This window comes from Alnus glutinosa, chromosome 12 (assembly GCF_958979055.1).
Source record: "Alnus glutinosa chromosome 12, dhAlnGlut1.1, whole genome shotgun sequence".
Lineage (NCBI taxonomy): Eukaryota > Viridiplantae > Streptophyta > Magnoliopsida > Fagales > Betulaceae > Alnus > Alnus glutinosa.
Genome location: NC_084897.1, coordinates 19,479,483 through 19,498,895, shown reverse-complemented (window position 1 = coordinate 19,498,895; position 19,413 = coordinate 19,479,483). Strand labels below are relative to the sequence as shown.

Here is a 19,413-nt window from a genome sequence, read left to right as displayed (position 1 = left end):
TTTTCCCCCTTCCTTCTTAAGATAAGTTGCCTAAATTTGATAATCAAGTTCAAAATTATATCTGGGGTGTCCATGGAAAGGGGTGGGACAATCAACACCATAAACCATCTGATTTTCACTGCATATTTCCAACCAAGAAAAAGACTGTGTCTGAAGGGGGGAAAAAAAAAAGGAAGTGCTTGCTAGGCCTTCAGAAGAAAGATGATACCGTCCATGCCCAAACCATCACATTGCAATCCCCAACTTGACTAGTGGGATTCAATGACATAACTTCGGACATACCAAACATAACATAATCTCAGACACCTGTAAACGCTTCAAATTTGAAAAGAAAAAAGTACTATATTCTTAAATTCTAATCAGAAGAAAACCCTTTCATCCAAGGATTCATTTCAGAATCAAACCCTCCGATATGCTTCGTGTATATGCTATTTCAAAGACTTATGTCCTAACTGCTAAATATATGCCACTCTGCAGGTATGATGGCTACACTTTTGAAGACTATATTATTGACCTTTCCACGCTTAGATGCGATGCGTGCATTCAGTCCATAACATTAATGAGATAACTGGGGTTACAATTATCTCCATAGGATGATATTCCATATAGGTTCATCACTCAGAGATTTACAGGTATATAATATCAATTGTCATGAAGCTTTTTCTCATTGCAAGGACTACAAACAACATGCATGATAACAATTAGTTATTTGTTCAATCAAACTTATAGGTTTATTCTAGCAATTCACTAAACCAAACAATAAAGAAAGAATATCAATTCCAGTTGCAAGTGCTTTATCCTACCAACAACAAAAAAACCCAGAAGAGTAAATCTACTAGTAAGGACACCAATATATCATGAGAGAAAACCAGGAGTGCAGGACAAAAGTTGCAGTTAATGAGTTACACCTAGACAGAATACGAGGCAAAAATTCTACCCAGCTAGATCATCCACAGCATATAACCTAAAGCATTCCTACAGAAAAGATATTATAACACAATCATGTCGTACAAAATGCATTTCTCTCTAGATAAGATGGGATGGATCAACAGACCATATCACCAAAACACCAAAATGCATAAAGAAACTTCTCCAAAGAGCATATGCCCATAAACCTGCAACATTTTAAAGGCATGCAACCGAATTTCAGAAGACCAGTCCTTTCTGACTAGAAGGAAGGATGTGCTTGCCAAAACCCGTACATCTCCTGTTTTGATCTGCATAAATTAAGTGGAATGTAGTTATCAACCAAAACAATATATAAACAGGAAATTGGAGCGCCTATTACATAGAAGTAACAAAATTGCATAAATTATAATGCTAGCGACTGAACTGATATATAGGGATTTTAATCCACTAAATTTACTGAAGGGAAAAAGGAGGAATGCAGTCACGAGCCTCATCTGGTAAACTTTTTCCACTACCAAAATTTAATGCAGACTTGACCATTTGCAAAAGTTTATACAGACAACATGAATATCCTTCTGACAAAAGATAATCAAATTACGTCTTAATCTGTAGAAAAATAAGCAATTCAAAAGTTCACCCCCTTCAAATGAAAACCACATAAACAGTTTTGGTGCAACTTAACCAAATTACTAACAGCATACAAAATTTCAAAAAACATTAAAGTTCAGAAATTTGCTACTTCTAAATGCTAAAACAAGAGCAGGCAATCAACTCTATTTTTTTTTTTTTTATTTGATAGGTAATTAAAATTTTATTAAGAAAATGAAGCGTAAAGTGCTCCTAAGTACACAGGTGGTATACAAAGGAGAACCAAAGCTAACCCGAAAACCCATCAGACAACCCAAGCAACAGGAAAAAAAAAACCCAAGCAGGCAATCAACTCTATTGACACCCAAAAGCCCAAAACCAGGGAAAAGAAAACACAAGAAGTTCACAATTCACGTCTTTTAAACACGAAGCACCAATTCCCATCTTGTAAAACGCAATCAAACTTTCAAATTTAATTGACCGAAAAGCCAACAAAAAATGGATATTTCACATTCATTTGATCCAAAAGGCTATCGAAACATAAAAAGTTTCACGAATTTACCACTTCCAAATACAAAGACCATAACATGCAATGAAATTTATTCAAACCCAAAAGGCTTCCGGGAGTGCCGGTTCTGTACTCTGTTCGGACCATAAGACTCGAAAACCCTATAAAAGCAAAAAGGATCACAAATTTACAGCTTTCAAACACAAAGCAGTAATACCCATATGGTGAAACTCATCTTAGTTGGCCCAAAACCCCCCAAAAAAAATCACAAGATGCAACCAAATTTCAATCATTCAACTACAAATAGATAATTGAATATAGCAGAGAATGACACGCATAGGAAGATAAAACTGATATACATAGAGGACACATATAGAGAGAGAGAGAGAGAGAGAGAGAGAGAGAGAGAGAGAGAGAGAGAGAGAGAGGGTACAGATTCTAAGAAAGAAACAGCTGCTTTGCGAGCGTCGGGAGTGGAGGTCCAGTCGAGGGCTGCAGCTATGGCTCGGGCCACATTGTTGGCTGTATTGGTGCTACTGTCCTCCATGGCTCTACTGGGTTCTACTCCGTATACAGTAGGGGATTTTCAAAGGTTTTCTTGGGCTTCAAGGAGAGAATGGAGGGTGATAGACAAACGTACGTTGTTAGAGTGGGAGAGAAGTAAAGAGGACTAAGAAAATCTACCATTTTGAAGTCTTCGGGCTTTACTTGCTTGCCAATGTCATGTGCAAAAGCAATGTGATTATCTTAACTTACTCTTCTATTTATTTTTTAAATTTATTTTAATGCATCATAGATACTCGTTGTTTATCTCTTTATCAATAAATTTGATAGCTTTGGTGGTAAGAGTTTAGAATTTTGGTTCAAAAGAGGCTTCCATAAGGTTTGCCAATGATAACTTTTAATGTCGAAAATTAACGGTGATTGTTTACGCTTAATCTTCAATACAGGATTCTGTAAGACAGTCAAACATCAAAGTAGTACGCCGCCAACGGGGAGGAGTGCAGCGGTACCACTTCCACTGCTTAAGTCAGTAAAAATGTGAAGGTGATAATAAGAAAATAGATAGAGATTAGAGCATAAAAGCATTAACTCAATTTAGCCTCCTACTGACTTTATATAGACTAAGTATTATTTATGTCGTGTGCTTTCATAAGGCAATTTATAATTAATATGCCACCTTTTTAATGAGTTGTCATTCCCTTATTTCCATTATAAGTTGTCTTTCATATAAGATTTTCTTTCTCAACATGTGCAGCAAGCTATATTTGGGCTGGCTGTCCACTGGGCCGGTGTGAGTGTGGGCTTCCATTCCAGTAGTCTCACATTCCCTTGAGCTACTTATGTAGGCCAATAGAAATGAAGTTGAAGATAGTAGCCTCAATTCCAGTAGTCCTTCATTCATTTGGGCTACTTGTGTAGGCAAATGGGAATTAAACTATATATAGTAAGCTTCCATTCTAGTAGTTTCTCATTCCCATAAGTTACTTGTATATATCAATGGGAATTAAATTGTATATAGTAGGCCTCCTTCCAATAAGCTCGAGGGATCGAATTGATTATAGAAACATGAGCTTGATTAGTCGATTTATTAGTAAACAAGAAAAGAAATTATCTAGACCGATGAATATATTAAACTTTAAACAACACGATGAAAAAAAAAATAAAGAATATAAATAATGAAATAAATAAACAATTTCAACAAAACTACAAGGATATGTTTCATACAAGATTATATGATCTACAAGTAGATTCATCTAATCTACTCCGGCACGAGCTCGTTTAGGATTCGATTGCAACTCAATTGAATTATTATTCTCCACGACTGTTTACAACTTTGTTAATGGAGAAATTCGGGTTGGCTTTTTGGGTTTCCAATTTGGCAGGAGCGAATGCAGGTATGTGACGAATGATTGAAAGAACATAGATTTGCAATGAGTGAGTACAGATTTAATATGGGTGAGTGCAAATCTGGTGGGGTGAGTGCAGATCTGAAGGATGGAGAAAGGCTGAACATAACTTGCAAATAGTGAACATAAGTTCGAAGAAGAAAGAGCCATCAGCCCTGGTCTTAGCCACATGTTCAAGTGTTCAACATCGTTCTCATATATGGCGTCAACTGCTTGAGACGGATTTTTGTACGGTCGGATTGGGTTGCGGGTACCTGCAAAACAAAGAGCGTACCATCGGAGTGACACCGACCAAAGGGTAACGAGAAAGACTCCAATACTTAAGTAAGTAGAGTATTTTCAATGAGAAAAAAGGTATTAGGTTGGAATGTCTTTTTTATGTTAGACATTAGACTCTTTTTTAGGTAGTCCCCAGTAGAAATTGTCATATTGTCGATCATATGACTCATATAGTGCATTCATAGATTTGCATTGGCCTTTCTATGCGTAGTAGACCTGGTGGACCTTTTATTAGTTGGGCTTATTATAGGTTATTTATATGGATATATCATTTATCAAAATTTCTCCTCCTACCCATTTTTCATGGAATTGTGTAGAAAAAAAAAAATCAATTATCAAACAATGTCTGCACTCATCTTTTCAAGTAATTGCTTCATTTGCGTGATAAGCATTTCAACCTAGAGAATTTGTCAATGTCCAAATAGAATGGTAATAAGCCTATGATAAGTTTTCAAGTTCTTCATAAGAAAATTATGAGGAAATGCTGATGGGGAATTTTCTGCTTGTGCATCATTCTCAAACTCTGGCCTTTTGAGTTTGTGATAGAAATTTTTAGGTTTTTTCTTTTCTTTTCTTATATGTACGTTACCCACACTAATGATGGACTGATTGCTGCCAAATCCAACGCCCGAAGAATGCTGACAAATAGAGTAATACTAAAAATCACATTTTCATCCCACAATTATCTTGCAATGAAAACGTGACAATCTCAATCAATCCTTAGATCAATCACTATTTCAAAAAAAAAAAAATAGAATTGGTTGAGATTGTCATATTAACATTATGAGTTAGTTGTGAAATAAAAATACGGATTTATAACATTACTCACAAATATGTCCAGCCATTCAAAAGATCATCAAAATAAAAAACATAAGCATTCCTAAAGCATGTGATGCATTAGATAAACAACTACCAATCCATAATCTATTGGTCTAGAGCAAAAGTTGCCATGCAAAAGAAGTACAATGAACAATAGAGACAGAATTGCAAATCTACTGCATTTGAAAGGCATCTATCCTGACAAGTTGGATTGCTGAGCAAAAACTTCAAACACAAGAATGTGGCTGGGCTGCCTTTATTAGATTATATTTAACCATTCTAATCAGGATTCGGTTTTCAAAACCAGGAACTTGGAACTAAAATAAATAAATGAAGATATACATACGAGAATTTTCACTGTTCCAACAAATTGAACTTGACTTTTTTTCCATTGTTATCTTTTCTTTGGGGAAAAGGTAAGGGACTATAGATGAAAAATTGATCATACCCCCTGCACCTTTAACCAACCAACCAATTACATCCTTCAATGCCAAAAGAAGTCAGGCTGATTTGATAGACTTGCCTTACATTGCAGTAGGACTTCATCAAAACTGTGTAAGCATAGGCTGTCCAGCTTAACAGATCTGAATCTTGATGTAAACACTCAAAAGTTTAAACCATGCTGTTCTTTCCTTTACCACGAGCATCGGCACTTCTATCTTTGTGAGCCACCGTCTTTGGTTTTGATGGTTCTCTTTCACTGACTGCACCATGCTTCCTCCGCCTTGGAGCACCAAGGCCGGCAGGGTCGCCCAATGGACCCGACCAAGTTTGGAGCCGTTCTTTTGGATAAGCCAAAGAGGTTGAACTATATGGGACGTCTCGGGGAACAACAGCAGGATCAATATGATGTGAAGCACCCAAGGGAAAGCCAAGCTGTCCATCTTGGTGTGGTGGAGGAAACTTCTCACTCTTGCTCTTTGCATTTGCTTGGGTAACAAGACGCCTCCTCTGTTTCAGAAGAAAGCCAACGGTCAAGAAAGATAAAAACTAGAACCAAAACATGAATTGAGTCAAGAGTGACTGTAAAATTTGGCCAAATCGACATGCAAATTGTATGCACATAAATCTTTCACACACTCGTGATGTTGCTAAGAGCGAGAACAAGGGAGAATAAGCTGCTTCATCAAATTTTTGGAATTGGCTAACCCATATCGTATCATTTATCCAAAAAAAAAAAATCTCAACCTCAGTAAAGGTGAACAAATTTTCAACTTCTTGTTTGTTCAACGACAAGTTCTATTCAAAAGCCCTGAGCTCCATACAATCCACTTTACTTATACAACACTTTTCAACGTCTGACTATCTTAGCGAATGAGCAAATGAACATTTTCCAAGAAACTACCACTGAATCTACTTCAGAACCAAATCTGGTAGCCTAAGCAATAGACAGGGAACACTAACTTATGATTCTTGACAAGTATGGCATATTAAGAAAGAAACTTTAATAGCTCTCATACATTAATGCATTGGATTATCATCCATCTAATTCATATCCATCTTGGTAATTAACTAGTGTTTCTGCACATGCGTGCATGTAAAATATCTATCTGTGTGTGTGTAAAGTGGGAGAGAGAGAGAGATACATTTCAAGTAGAGTTCATAGTCATTACAAGTTCAGAAAAAGTTCAAAAATGTTCCAAGTGTTGCACTTATAGCCTGTGAAACACAATGATAGTTTTTCCGTCTCATTTAGAACTATTTATTAACATTGCAATAATTCAAAATTAACAAAGGGCAATTGGTTACAAACTACCTAATAGTCTAGATATGAAACTCCAAATCTGATTGAGGATCAAAATCATAAACAAATTAGGCTTCATTCGCATGCAAAACATATCAAGCACTAATCTCACATCACCATTTTTTTTTTATCAAAGGGCACTATATTCAAATCTTAAATTCCCACATTTGTTTCCAAGTAAAATGAGCCAATAACTTATAAACATCAGCGATGCAAGAATATTGAGTCAACTCCAGCACCTAAAGGAGAAGAAAAATGGGAGGGGGCGCACAAAGAGCACTAATAACATAATCTCTACATAATGGTAAAGCACGTCATCTGGTTATCTATTCACAGAGGATACTAAAATTTGAACCCACGCTTATGCAGTAGGTTAGTAAGCCAAACCAGAAAACATATTAAAAAAGAAAAAAAAAGGGATGGAAGATAGAAGCAACGAATCAAACATACATCAATATTAGATTGAAGCTCAGCATTGGCTTCTGGAGCAGGATGTGCCCTAACAGAACGATCGCGGGTACGTGTTTTCTTTACACCATCAGCCTGGGCTTTACTGGCAGCTCTTAATCTGCACAACCATACAGTTAATATTATTCCCATTTTATACCTCATATAAGCAAGACAAGTCCATGCAAACCCCTACATACCAACAATAAGAAAACTAGACAGTCTCTCATAAACAGATTAAGAATAAATGCACACTAAGAACTGAAAGATAAAACAAAAATTGAAATGGAGACTGACAGCAACAAGATTTCCAACTTGACCTCTAATACTTATTGATTCTAAATCATATGCTTCTTAACTATATTGCAATTAACATGTCTCCAGCTTATCCAGCAAATGTAGAAAACAATATGCCTCAAACCACGGGGAGGTCTAAGTTTTGCATTAGTGTAGAAATCTATACTAAAAAGTAAAAACCATGGCAATATACATGTTTACATACCAAGATGAAGAGCATGAGTAAATTAAGACAAAAGGTGCCTAGGCCCTTTACCATATTAACCAAAGCAATAATTATAAAAGCCTAAAATAATAATATCCTTTACATAGGATATGATCCCACAGGTTGATATCAATCAGACCTTTATCAATATGCACAATTTCAAAATATTGTCATAAAGAACCAAATATTTGTAGTACAAAGCAGGGTTTAGAGCATTCACACCTCCGAGCTTCGTCATCCCGTCGTTTAGCATCAATTTCCTTGCTTGGGGGATATTTTGGGAGGCTAGAAGGTTCACAAGCATAAGGTTCTGTTGTGAAGAACTGTAAAAAAAAAAAAGTTGGGGAAAGAGGAAAATTGGAAGTACACAGACCCAATTTCAGAAAGATATCAGACAAGCAACAAATTCAGAGAAAATAAATAAATTAAGCATGTAACATCACACATAATCAATATTTTAGGATTTCAATATTATCTAAATGACTTGATACCACCCTTGGTGATGCCTATCACTTCACACAGTGACTTCATTTTCATTTCAAATTCTAGGGCAAATAAGATAGAGCTGTTTGATTTCCATGGGTGTCAAAAACACCCAAGTTTTATACAGCAAACAAAACTGGCACTCCCAGATCCATTAGGCATATCTTTTAAGATCAGGAATACACCAAAAAGTGAGCGAAGGTGAAAATGATATAGAACAAGATACTTTCGTTTAAAAACTACATCCAAAATTTGACGAACAGTTATCAGTAGGCTATCTTTTTCAACAGCAGATCCTTTTTTACAGTGATAATATCAACTTCAAGGTAAATGTCAGATATACATGTATAGGTTTTGACCTAATAACCTAATTAAACATATTTCACTAGTGACTATTGGTTGAGGAATAGTTGAGTTGAGTTTACAAATGAAAAGGCAGCCAACAAAATCTATATAAGAGCTTCAACAGAAAAACCAATTCCAAAACCAGATTACTGGACTACCAGATCAACAGACAGGTGCTCTAAAGACTGTTACAATAGAAAGACACAAGAAGAGGAGCAACAGGCAGGAGTCCATTCCAGTTCAGCAAAAATGGTATTGGGCTTTTGAGGAGACCAGATTCGTCAACAACAAGTCTTGTCTCAACATTTTTCAGGTCTTAATGAGTGCATCTTCCAGGAGAAAAAGATTAAGAACCTGACCTATAATGAGTTCGTAATTATCAAGATTTTTAAATAAAAGTCTCCACTGTGTATGAGTAAACTTGTAATGGACCAAGAAACCGGTTACCATTGATAGGCAATAATGACTTTTAGGGACCAAACTATTACATTAAACCTGCAATGGACTGTAATGACTCTAGGTAAATTAATCATTAACTCCAGTTAGTAGGTGACTCGATTAAAGGATTTCTCCACTTGGTTTCACCAACAACTTAGGAAAACAAGCACGTAGATAAATAAAGAATTTAACACTACTCAAATTGTCAAGTCTAGAGAAGCCATGAATATCAAAGGATGCCAAAAACAGAATACATTCAAGCATTTTAATTGAAAAAGATTGGTCAAAAAAAGACTCACCTCACTTCTTAATGCGGCTGTGGCTGTCTGACGTTCTGCTGGATCAATTGCAAGAAGCGTATCAATAAGGGGCAATGATGATGGAGGGAAATCTTTAAATGTCTCTTTTATGCATCTTTTGTAAGGCTCACGGGGCCTGAATAAGGTTGCATTAGGCAACTTTGCTTTTTTAAAGTATTCATCCGAAGGTGAGCCACATAGCTTGTATATCTTATGTAGTTGCTCTACCTACGTGAGTAGTAAAGATATCAGACCTGCTCTAAACAAACAATTATATATGCATGTCCAAAATGCAGTAGACAACAAGGAGCAACAAACTCTCGCCATAATATGCTATGTAACAACATTCTCACCTCTTGCTTACCCACCAGTGAAAAGAAGGGAAAGAAAAAAGAATATATTTAACATTCAAAATATAATTTACGTTTCTTACACATACAAAAAAAAAATGCTAGATATTTTAAGCTACAAGAAATCAAACCAATAAGATGCAAAATCTGACCTATCCAAGATTTGAATCATCCAAAATAGGAATATGGACGTACTACTAAAGCAAAGGCATTTTAAATCAAATTATCAGGCAACATCACCTAGATAGATAACGACAATTATATCCAACCCCTCATACATTAAGTTTTGGAATAAGGCAATAACAGGGCTTTAAAATCTATAAACATAAAGGCAACAATAATAAATAATAGATAATATAATAGGAAAAAAAAGAAAAGAAAAGATAGGTGCTCAAACAATAAAAAGAGCCTCAACGAATACAGCATTTGCAAGCTTCTATCAAAATTACAAGTAACCAAGAGCAAGAAGAAATGGAAAGCGGAAAAACAAAAGTCTTTTTGCTGACCATTTGGTGTAGATAATGTAAGACATGATTAGGAATAATCATAATAAGATAAGAACATGGATATTCAAAATAATATTGGCTATAGAACTTATCACCCCAAATACCAAAGGTTATAAAAATTGAAATAGAAGGTTGACATATGATACTGCAAATAAAGCAAAGAGAGACAAGAAAGTACGTAGTTACCTCTGTACGACCGGGCATAATTGGCTTCCCAGCCAATAACTCAGCTAAAATGCAACCTACACTCCAAAGGTCAATGCCCACACCATAATCAGTAGCCCCAAGAAGAAGTTCAGGAGGTCGATACCAGAGAGTGACCACACGACTAGTCATGGGGCGCTTGTGGTTTGGATCAAAGGTAGAAGCCAGCCCAAAGTCAGCAATCTTAAGTATTCCACCATTGTCAATGAGAAGATTTGATCCTTTAATGTCACGGTGAAGCACACCATGGTTGTGACAGTGCTCAAGTCCAGACAGTAATTGATGTACATAACATTTGACCTGGAATAACAGGAACATTATGAAGTGCACGGAAAGAACATGTTCATTAACTTCAATTTTCAAGGCAAACACAGGCAAACCTGAGCCTCTGTGAATTTGATTCCTGGGCTAGCAGCAAGCCCAGCTAAGTCATGCTCCATGTACTGAAGCACCAGATACAAACTACATGACATCCTTGATGTAGCCAAACCCTCCAACTTCACAACATTGGGATGATCCAATTTCAGCAAAATGAGAATCTCTCTAGCCATAAACTTCACACTCTCAGGTTCCAAATTATCAAATCGAACCTTTTTCAGGGCAACAGTTTTACCCGTCAACAAATCTGTTGCTTTGTACACGTTACTATATGTTCCTTGCCCAATCTAACATCAGAAGTTCCAAGGAAAAAAAAAATAGAGAATCAAAAGAAGGAATATTATAAACCAAGGTTAACACTATACATCATGAATTGCCCATCTCAAATGATGTAACCGTCATGTTTTCCCTTCATTTTCACATATACTGATCAACATTGTGCATTAATTTTGAGCCTGTCACTGCCACATCATTTGTGACAGAGAATTGATGTAAAAATAAATAAAAAATCATCTGAACATGACCCATCATCACATTTCTTCCTTTTTCAAAACAAAAAATAAACATAATTTGTGGCTATTAACTGCAGAATGGCCAGGGTTAAATCATTCAAGACAGGCATCCAAAAATCCCAAATCAAACCATTTTCCACAACAACAACAACAAAAAGGTACCCACCTTATCAATCTTGCGGAAAGTGTCCACCCTTCGTGGAATCAACCCATCAAGAGCCTTCCCACATGCGTTTGTTAGCCAGGACGGCCACTCAACCACAACCTTCTCTCGTGAATGCTTTGGTAGATTACTCGGCCTGGGGTTCGCCCTAGACTTTTTTCTCTCCCCCGGTGACCTCTGACCCCCATCACCACCATCCTTCTCCTCCTTTATCCCACCGTTTTGAGCCCCAACAACGTTCCTTTCCACTTTCCTTGCTGAAAGCTCTTCTACCTTTCTATTAGACTGAGCACTCAGATTCTTCTCCTCCTTTGCCTCTGATACTATACCCGTGGACACTTCTCGACTGATCACACACCCCATTTCTTTAATCTAAACCTCATTGCTCAACATGGTCTACACACCCACACACATACATAAATGAGACCTTCAATTACAGAGAATTTGTCACTAAAAATCAACCACAAGCATAAATAACTTCAAGAGTCAACGGCTTAAATCAGCTCTATCTCTAACTGTATGATCCCATAAGAACTTCAACTGATCAATATTAATTTCACAGAAACAAACGTATTTATTTATACAAAAATTGACCCATATGATTAAAAGTAAACATAACCATTCAAACATAAAAGAAAGATAGAAAACAGACTCATTAGAGTCAATTATGAATGATTAGGAGCTGCCAAGATTCATTTGGAGCCAAAAGTTGATCTGGGTATTGAAGAAAGTGAGGCAAGAAAGAGCTTCAAAAGTGAGATACGTAAAAGGAAATAAATTGTTGGGGCATCAAAAAAATTGCCAAGAGAGTTAGAGAGAGACTTACAGTGATTGAATCTTAGTTATACAAACAGAGTGATTGGGGTACAAGACAGTGACAGGGAGAGAGATTGTGAGCCTCTGTTGTGTTTTGGTGTCTTATGCAGTCTTTTCTTTGCACTCGGACAAGAAGAGGAATAAAAAGAGCAGCAGAGATCTTCCCATTTTCACAGAAGTCAAAACCCCCGTCCCCCCAGTACTCTCTCTCTCTCTCTCTCTCTCTCCTCCCGCACAACTCGCGTAAAAGCCATGGATTTTAATAATTATTTCCTAAATAGACCGACTGACTTTCTTTTTTACTCATTTTTCCATTACATCTTCTAGGGTTCTTTTTTGAAATATATATATATATATATTTCAAAAGGTATTTATTTATTTATTTATATATATATATAAATAAATAAGTTTTACCTTAACTGGAAATTTCTTTCTTTCATTTTTACGAGCAAAAGGGCAAGTAGGTATAGAGGTTAGCAGTAGGGGAGTAATCAACTCGAGTATGGATGTTCAAGTTCTATTTATTAATTTTTTTTTTTTCCGAATATGAGCTAAACTTGAGTTTATTATTAAGTTAAATAATTTGTTTAAGCTTAACTTATTTAATTTTTTTTGTGTGAATTCAAATTTGTTCGCAAGCGGCTTAATTAACTCATTCATTCTTTATATAAAGTAAATATAATAATAGTTTTTTGTGTAAATTCAGACTAATTATTGTTAAAGATTTTATCATTTGAGTTAATTAAACAAATTAACTTAAATCGTAAATAATACAATCTCGAGTTTAAATGTATAATAGTATGTATATAAATATATTATGCACACACACATATTTATACATACACACAAACACATATATATCTATATCAAGACTCACGAGAACAATAATTCAAGCAATATCCATTATATTACGAAGATAATTCATCTTTTACTTAATTTGTTCTAATTACAAAATTAAAATAATACTATAAAATATTAAAAATAGAGTTATATGAGCTTATAAGAATCAGTCGAGATTATACAAGTAGGGCTTCTTTAATAATCGAGCCTAATTTTATGTTCACGATTGGCTCATTTATTAAACGACCTGAATTCGAATCGAGTTTATATGAACAAGTTGCCGAACAAACTTATTCATTTATATACAGCCCTAGAACTCTCTACCTACGACAATGTGGAATGTGGGAGACTCACTGCAATCTCTCAAAGGGGGTTGAGCACATCCAAAGTACAATAGAAGGAAGGTTGTGAATACAAATTAATATGCATAAGTCTCACCTACTTGAGGTACTTTTGGTTCACGAAATAACTATTCTATTAGAAAAAAAAAAAAAAAAAAAATTAACTTTTACTAGGAATGGAATAACTATTTCTTAAAACGAGGAATAACTATTCTTCTCGTATACTATAACATCAATGTTATTTTATTCACATTTTTTTCATTAATAATAAAAATTATTTATTTTTATTAATAGAATAATCATTTCACGTACCAAACATATCCTTAGTATTGTATGTATCCATGGACACTTGAGCGTGTCCTCCCTCTCACCTAATCACTCTAAAGTAAAGACCCTTGCTATTATTCAGTCAACCCTTCAGGTGATCCTTAATCGGACTTAAACATATAAGGAAGAGACTCAATAAATCAAGTAAGTGTTTGAGATTTATCTAGTGATACAGGTGTAACGATCCCGGTATTCCTCTAGGGAGATTTACGTAATTTTAGTAGTCATGGAGAATTAATTTTTTAAAGAGTATAAAATTTTAATTCACACTAATTTTTCTCAAAATATTGGTCAATGAATAATTAAATGACAAAGGAAAATTCTATAGGCTGTATTTACGAAATTTTAATAGAGTCTCACAATTTAATATTTTTCCCAAATCTATAAAGATACAATATTTTTTTAAATAAAAAAAATTTATGGCATTTACGGAATTTTATCCACCGTTATTATTTTATTTTCACTATATCAAAAATACACTCCATTATATCTAAACCCTATAAGTAAAAGATGAAAATGAGACAAAACTCTAGCCTCCTACCTCACTATAGTCGTACCGCTCCTTCTCTCTCTTCCTTTATTATCTGGATTAAGATCCTCTACAATTATTTGTTCGAATTTGAGATAATTCGGGCAGGTGATTGTGAGAAACCACTTTTGGGACCCACTTGCCCAACCATTTATCCAGTCAGGTGGGTCCCATAAGTGATTTCTCACAATCACCTAGTCAATTATCTCTCTCTTTCTCTCTACGGCACACTCTATTACTTTGCAAAAAAATTGGACAACTCTTAGTCTTCTACTCCATCACAATAACTGTACTAGGTATGAAACCTCTATCATCCATTGTTTTGTCTTATATATAGTATTTCTTGTAATATTTTGTTATACTTTTCATCTTTTGTGGAAGATATCATTCATAGTCATCACGTGTAAGTGCATATACATGACTTATTTTATGTTTTGAAACCATCACCACTTGGGTCTTATATATATATACAACTTATAATTTCTTTCTTGTCATGCCTTTAAAGAATAAATATTTGTATATACATAGATATCTCTTTTCTTGATTTTGACTTGAACAACTAATATTATTTTAAGAACAATTTTTTTTTTTTTTTTATACAATGAACTGATACCATATTTTATAAATATGATACAAGAGTTTTCATGAAACCCAAAACGAATATATATATATATATATATATATATATATATATATATATATATATATATATATATATATATATATATATATATATATATTTTTCTTGATTTTAACTTGAACAATTAATATTATTTTAAGAACAATTTTTTTCACACAGCGAACTAATACCATATTTTATGAATATAATACAAGTGTTTTCATGAAACCCAAAACGAATAAATATTTTTATATACATAAATATCTCTTTTCTTGATTTTGACTTGAACAACTAATATTTTTTAAAGAACAATTTTTTTTACACAATGAATTAATACCATATTTTATAAATATGATACAAGAGTTTTCATGAAACCCAAAACATACATACTAAAATATTGTTTAATAATTTCATAATAACAATAAAACACCTATAATCATGATATAGGTAGAGATTGGAAAGCCGAGACACATTAGGTCTGATTCTATTTATGATTTGCATTATAGCCTAAGGCTGACGTAATTAAGTTTTATCAATTTAGGTGTGTGATATTTTAGATCAGTCTTTTAGCAGCTGTATCAAGGTAAGGGGATCCTTAACTCCTTCTAAATATAATTTCATTGCATGATATCATTATAAAATCTCTGTATTTATTTATGAAAATTTTGTATGCTATGTTATCCTTATGTTAAAATTAATAAAATCGTGCTTACATGAAATAATTTTTATAAGAGAATTTAAATCCCTAGAATTTTGTTTATATTACTAAACTTGGTATGGGTACAACCCTTGAATTTTATGAAATTTTTAAATGAAAGGCAATCTATTTTAGAAAATTACATTTTTGTACAGTTCTCAGTTATTCTAATGAAGATAAGTTTCCATATATGAAAAGTTTTAAATAAAGAAAGTTATAAAGTTATGAAAACCCTCACATACATAGTCCGAACAAGTTTCATGTGTAGTAAAAGAAATAGAAATGATTTATTATTTCAAGGACTCGTGTGTGGAGGAGGTTATTTTGGCTCCAGAGATATTCACAGATGTATGAGCTTCGTACTGTTACTTAAGAAGGAAGCGTAATCGCTTAATGACGTTGAGAAGGCGGTAATTCATCCCTATGTCGTGCTAAGTGCACTTCGATTAATTAGTTGACAGACAGGTCTGCGGTCATAGTCACTGTCATGGTCAAAAGGACCGCACAACCATAGTACACAAAGCGTAATAGCGTACATGGGCCCTAAAATGAGAAATTTTATATAAAAGCAAATATTTATATGATTTAAGTAAAATAATGGATTTATATTTTATATCTTATTGAGATTTAAAGAATAAGAGTGTTATAAGTACAGTTTTAAAGAAAATGAATTTAACTCAACTGTAGGGGTGGGCAAATTATCCGCCTACCGACCGCTTACTGAATCAAACCGCCATCGACCGCCTACCGACTAATTTTCGGTTCGGTAGTCGGTATAAAATTTTGTTCCGAAAGCCGGATCGGTAACCGAACCGCCTTTTAAGCGGTATCCGAGCCGAGCCGAACCGCCATTTAAGCTGTAACCAAACCGCCCTCTATTCCGACCAATTAACCGAACCGACATAAAATGAAACGACGTCGTTTTAGTAAGAAGAAATGTTTGATCATTTTTTTTTCTTTAAAAAAATCAAAACGGCGTCGTTTCATTACCTATGTTAACCGATTTAACCGACCGCCTATTAACCGCTTAACCGAAATAAATTCACCGACTACATTCCGACAAAAGTCGGTTAACCGACCGAATTAACCGATTTAACCGTCTACCGAATCGATGAACACCTCTACTCAACTGTTTTATGGTTGAAGATTTTCTTACTGAGCATTTATCGCTTTCCCTTACTTTGTTTTTATTTTCAGGATATGAGCAGATTGACTTAGGTGGCTAGAATGGGAATCTAGGATAGCAATAAGATTATTGAATTGAAATTCACCATAATAAGTGCACTAACACAGAACTTATATTTTCATTGGGTTTTTATTTATGACGTCGATCATAAATGTTATTTAAGATAATCGTTTCCGTAATTATTGAGGTTTTGAATTAAAACTATTTTCTTTTACTTTAATAATTCAGTATGTTAGTTAAATTATCTGGCAAACCTTATGACTCTTTGTGTCTTTGAATAAGTAAATGGACAAACCTAGCCCTACTGGGCAGGGGGTGTTACAATAGGTTTGTTTGGATGTGTTATTTTTTTGTTTTGTTTTGAAATTTTTTTCAAAATTTCAAAAACTGAGAAAAAAAAAATAGAAATTATGTTTAGGAAGATTTCTTAAATTGAATATATTTAAAATAAATAGACTTAGAAAAGAAAATAAAATAAAAATTTGAAAAAAATAAAAATAAAAATTGGGGTGGTTTCGAACCACCCCTAGAGCCACCCCCAACTGTTTCGGGGGTGGCCGGTCCACCCCCAAACACCTGTGAGTGGTTCGGCCACCACCTGGGGGTGGTTCAGCCACTCTTAAATTTTTTTTAATGTTATTTTTTTTTTCGTTTATATATATATATATTTTAATTGGGTTAAAAAAATTTGAGTTGGGTTGAAAAGAAATTAAGTTGAGCCAAACATGATTTCTTAGAAAAAAAAAAAAAAAAAAAACGAAAACAATTCAGTTAGGTTGTTCCCAAACATCGTCACTAGTCTCGGTCTCTATGAGGAAGAGAGCCACGATGTGTTGCCTACTAATTTTAATGCGTATACTTTAATGATATACATTATTATTTTATTTATAAGACATTTTCTTGTAGTTTTGGAATTACAGGATAACAAAAGAATCTATTATTTATTTATTTATTTTAACTAATAGCATGTGCTATTATAAATTTTAAAAGCCCAAAGGCTTACATTGTGATAAATGAGGGACAGACCCCCCACACTCTTAAGCCAAAAGGATCTGGTTTAAAAAACAGCTGCCTATGCAGAATTCCAAATTTTACTAAAATTACAATCAAGCCTTCATTACAAAGATAATTCCAATAAAATTTGAGTCATACATAAGCAAACTGTACCTAGAAACAAGGGAATACACAAATACAACTAATAGAAAAATCAACCCAAGTCGTCGGAAGGGGCACTGTCATCGCCGGAGTCTACCAAACACCAGATCGGCCTCCCTGTGTCCGGGCGCCACCTTTGCAAGGCGAAAAGAGGCGGAACGTGACCATCACGCGCAGCTCAAAGAGAAGACTTCCCTGTCACACGCCGGTCACTGGTAACCCACACAGCCGAAGCAATCAACGGCGGAACCAGAAAACATTGGTGGACCCATCTGAGTGGCGCGTCTCTCAGAAGCCGATGGATAAGCGTAGATCTAACATCAAAATTAGCCTAACAAATAAAGTCCAAAAACACTCCACAGGCGACACGAACGATAACAATATCACCCCATCGGACGCCTCAAGAAGAACCTCCTGTCAGAGAAACAAGAAGAAGAAGAAGAAAAACCAACAAAAACCAACATAAACTCCAAAGCCCAGAAAAGACTAGGAGAAGCAAAAGCTCCATAGCACTAATAACTTGGAGAAAACTACCTCCACCGGTACAAACAATGGAGAATCAAAAAACTCCATAGCCCATGAAGGCTAGGAGGCACCACCACCGGAGAAACCTCCCTTCCCGGCGAACAAAAACCAGAAAAGAAACTTTCTCTCTCAAGAAAATAAGAGCTTCTCTCTCTCTCTAGAAGAAGGATTTGTCTTTTTATTCTAAAGCTTTTTGGCTTGAATCTATTATTTGTTCGTCGATCCAAGTGAGTGAATTTTCAACTTTATTCAGACAATGTGAATTGCACACATTCTGACTACTTTAACCAACTTGTAAGGCAACAATACAAGAATTTGACTTTGAAAGTTATATATATATATATATATATAAAACATAATTAATTTTAAAATTTTAATTAGATAATCATAATTTTTCTGAACAGATACCAATTTGTCATGACACTATGCATGATTAATGGAAAGTGGGATTGGGGGCTAGGGTACGCCAAGTCTGCCAAGATATAAAAGACAATCTAGAATATATATATATATATATATATATATATATATATATATATATATATATATATATATATAATTTCTCATTTTCTTTCCAATCATTTATCTAACCTTTCTACCCAAATCTTCTCCTAAATTCATGGTGATGTTCAGTCAAATATGACTACTATCTAATCTTCTATCTAGACCGTCTCATCAAAAGATTGAGAGAATCTCCATTATCAACACGCTCAAAAGGAATTCAAAATCCAGCAATACCAACCATCTTTTGCTTCGTAGTTTTCAAATTATATAATATTATCCGAAAGAAAAGAACATAGAAGACTCGTGCAATCTTAACACCCCAAGCCACACCCTACGGGTGGATTGGAGCTTGGATTATTGCCTTCTTAAATCAACCCCTCACAACTTGCACAAATTAGCCTGATTCAAAAGCACTACTTTTAGTGTTAAAACTTGCTCCAATAATTAACATTAACTGGCAATGTCACTTGTACCTATTGGAACTGCTACC

General features: G+C 34.6%; 2 protein-coding genes and 1 long non-coding RNA gene across 5 annotated transcripts in view; all 3 read right to left on the bottom strand.

Annotated features, from left to right (window-relative positions):
• The window catches only part of LOC133851247 (protein HASTY 1), a 28,683-nt gene extending 25,974 nt beyond the window's left edge, over nt 1–2,709 (bottom strand). For both annotated transcript variants that reach the window (XM_062287577.1, XM_062287578.1), the window contains exons 1-2: nt 2,439–2,709; nt 1,116–1,217 (exon numbers count right to left, since the gene is read on the bottom strand). In XM_062287577.1, the coding sequence (XP_062143561.1) occupies nt 1,116–1,217; nt 2,439–2,552 (216 nt within the window). In that variant the 5' untranslated portion in view covers nt 2,553–2,709. The remainder of the gene's footprint in view (nt 1–1,115; nt 1,218–2,438) is intronic.
• A 2,530-nt stretch (nt 2,710–5,239) lies between these two features.
• LOC133851308 (probable serine/threonine-protein kinase At1g54610) lies at nt 5,240–12,429 on the bottom strand. Of its 2 annotated transcripts, none has more exons than XM_062287655.1 (8): nt 12,211–12,429; nt 11,388–11,811; nt 10,712–10,996; nt 10,314–10,631; nt 9,272–9,499; nt 7,929–8,029; nt 7,208–7,325; nt 5,240–5,964 (listed from the first exon to the last, which is right to left on the bottom strand). In XM_062287655.1, exons 2-8 carry the CDS (start codon nt 11,745–11,747, stop codon nt 5,626–5,628), a joined length of 1,749 nt encoding a protein of 582 aa, XP_062143639.1. In that variant the 5' UTR covers nt 11,748–11,811; nt 12,211–12,429; the 3' UTR covers nt 5,240–5,625. The 2 variants fall into 2 exon arrangements, with proteins under 2 accessions (XP_062143639.1, XP_062143638.1); XM_062287654.1 differs by having other exon boundaries at nt 11,388–11,780; nt 12,211–12,428.
• Nucleotides 12,430–17,814: 5,385 nt separating this feature from the next.
• On the bottom strand, nt 17,815–18,746 carry LOC133851516 (uncharacterized). Its single transcript, XR_009895810.1, has 2 exons — nt 18,429–18,746; nt 17,815–18,308 (listed from the first exon to the last, which is right to left on the bottom strand). It is a non-coding gene; the product is annotated as an uncharacterized LOC133851516 (long non-coding RNA).
• Between the last annotated feature and the right edge of the window lie 667 nt (nt 18,747–19,413).

Coding starts and splice junctions, on each gene's coding strand:
- LOC133851308 (XM_062287655.1), bottom strand. CDS start 11,747: ATGGGGTGTGTGATCAGTCGAGAAGTGTCCACGGGTATAGTATCAGAG. Junction 9,500..10,313: donor TTATGCCCGGTCGTACAGAG/GTAACTACGTAC, acceptor CTACTCACGTAG/GTAGAGCAACTACATAAGAT. Junction 8,030..9,271: donor CAGCCGCATTAAGAAGTGAG/GTGAGTCTTTTT, acceptor TTTTTTTTACAG/TTCTTCACAACAGAACCTTA.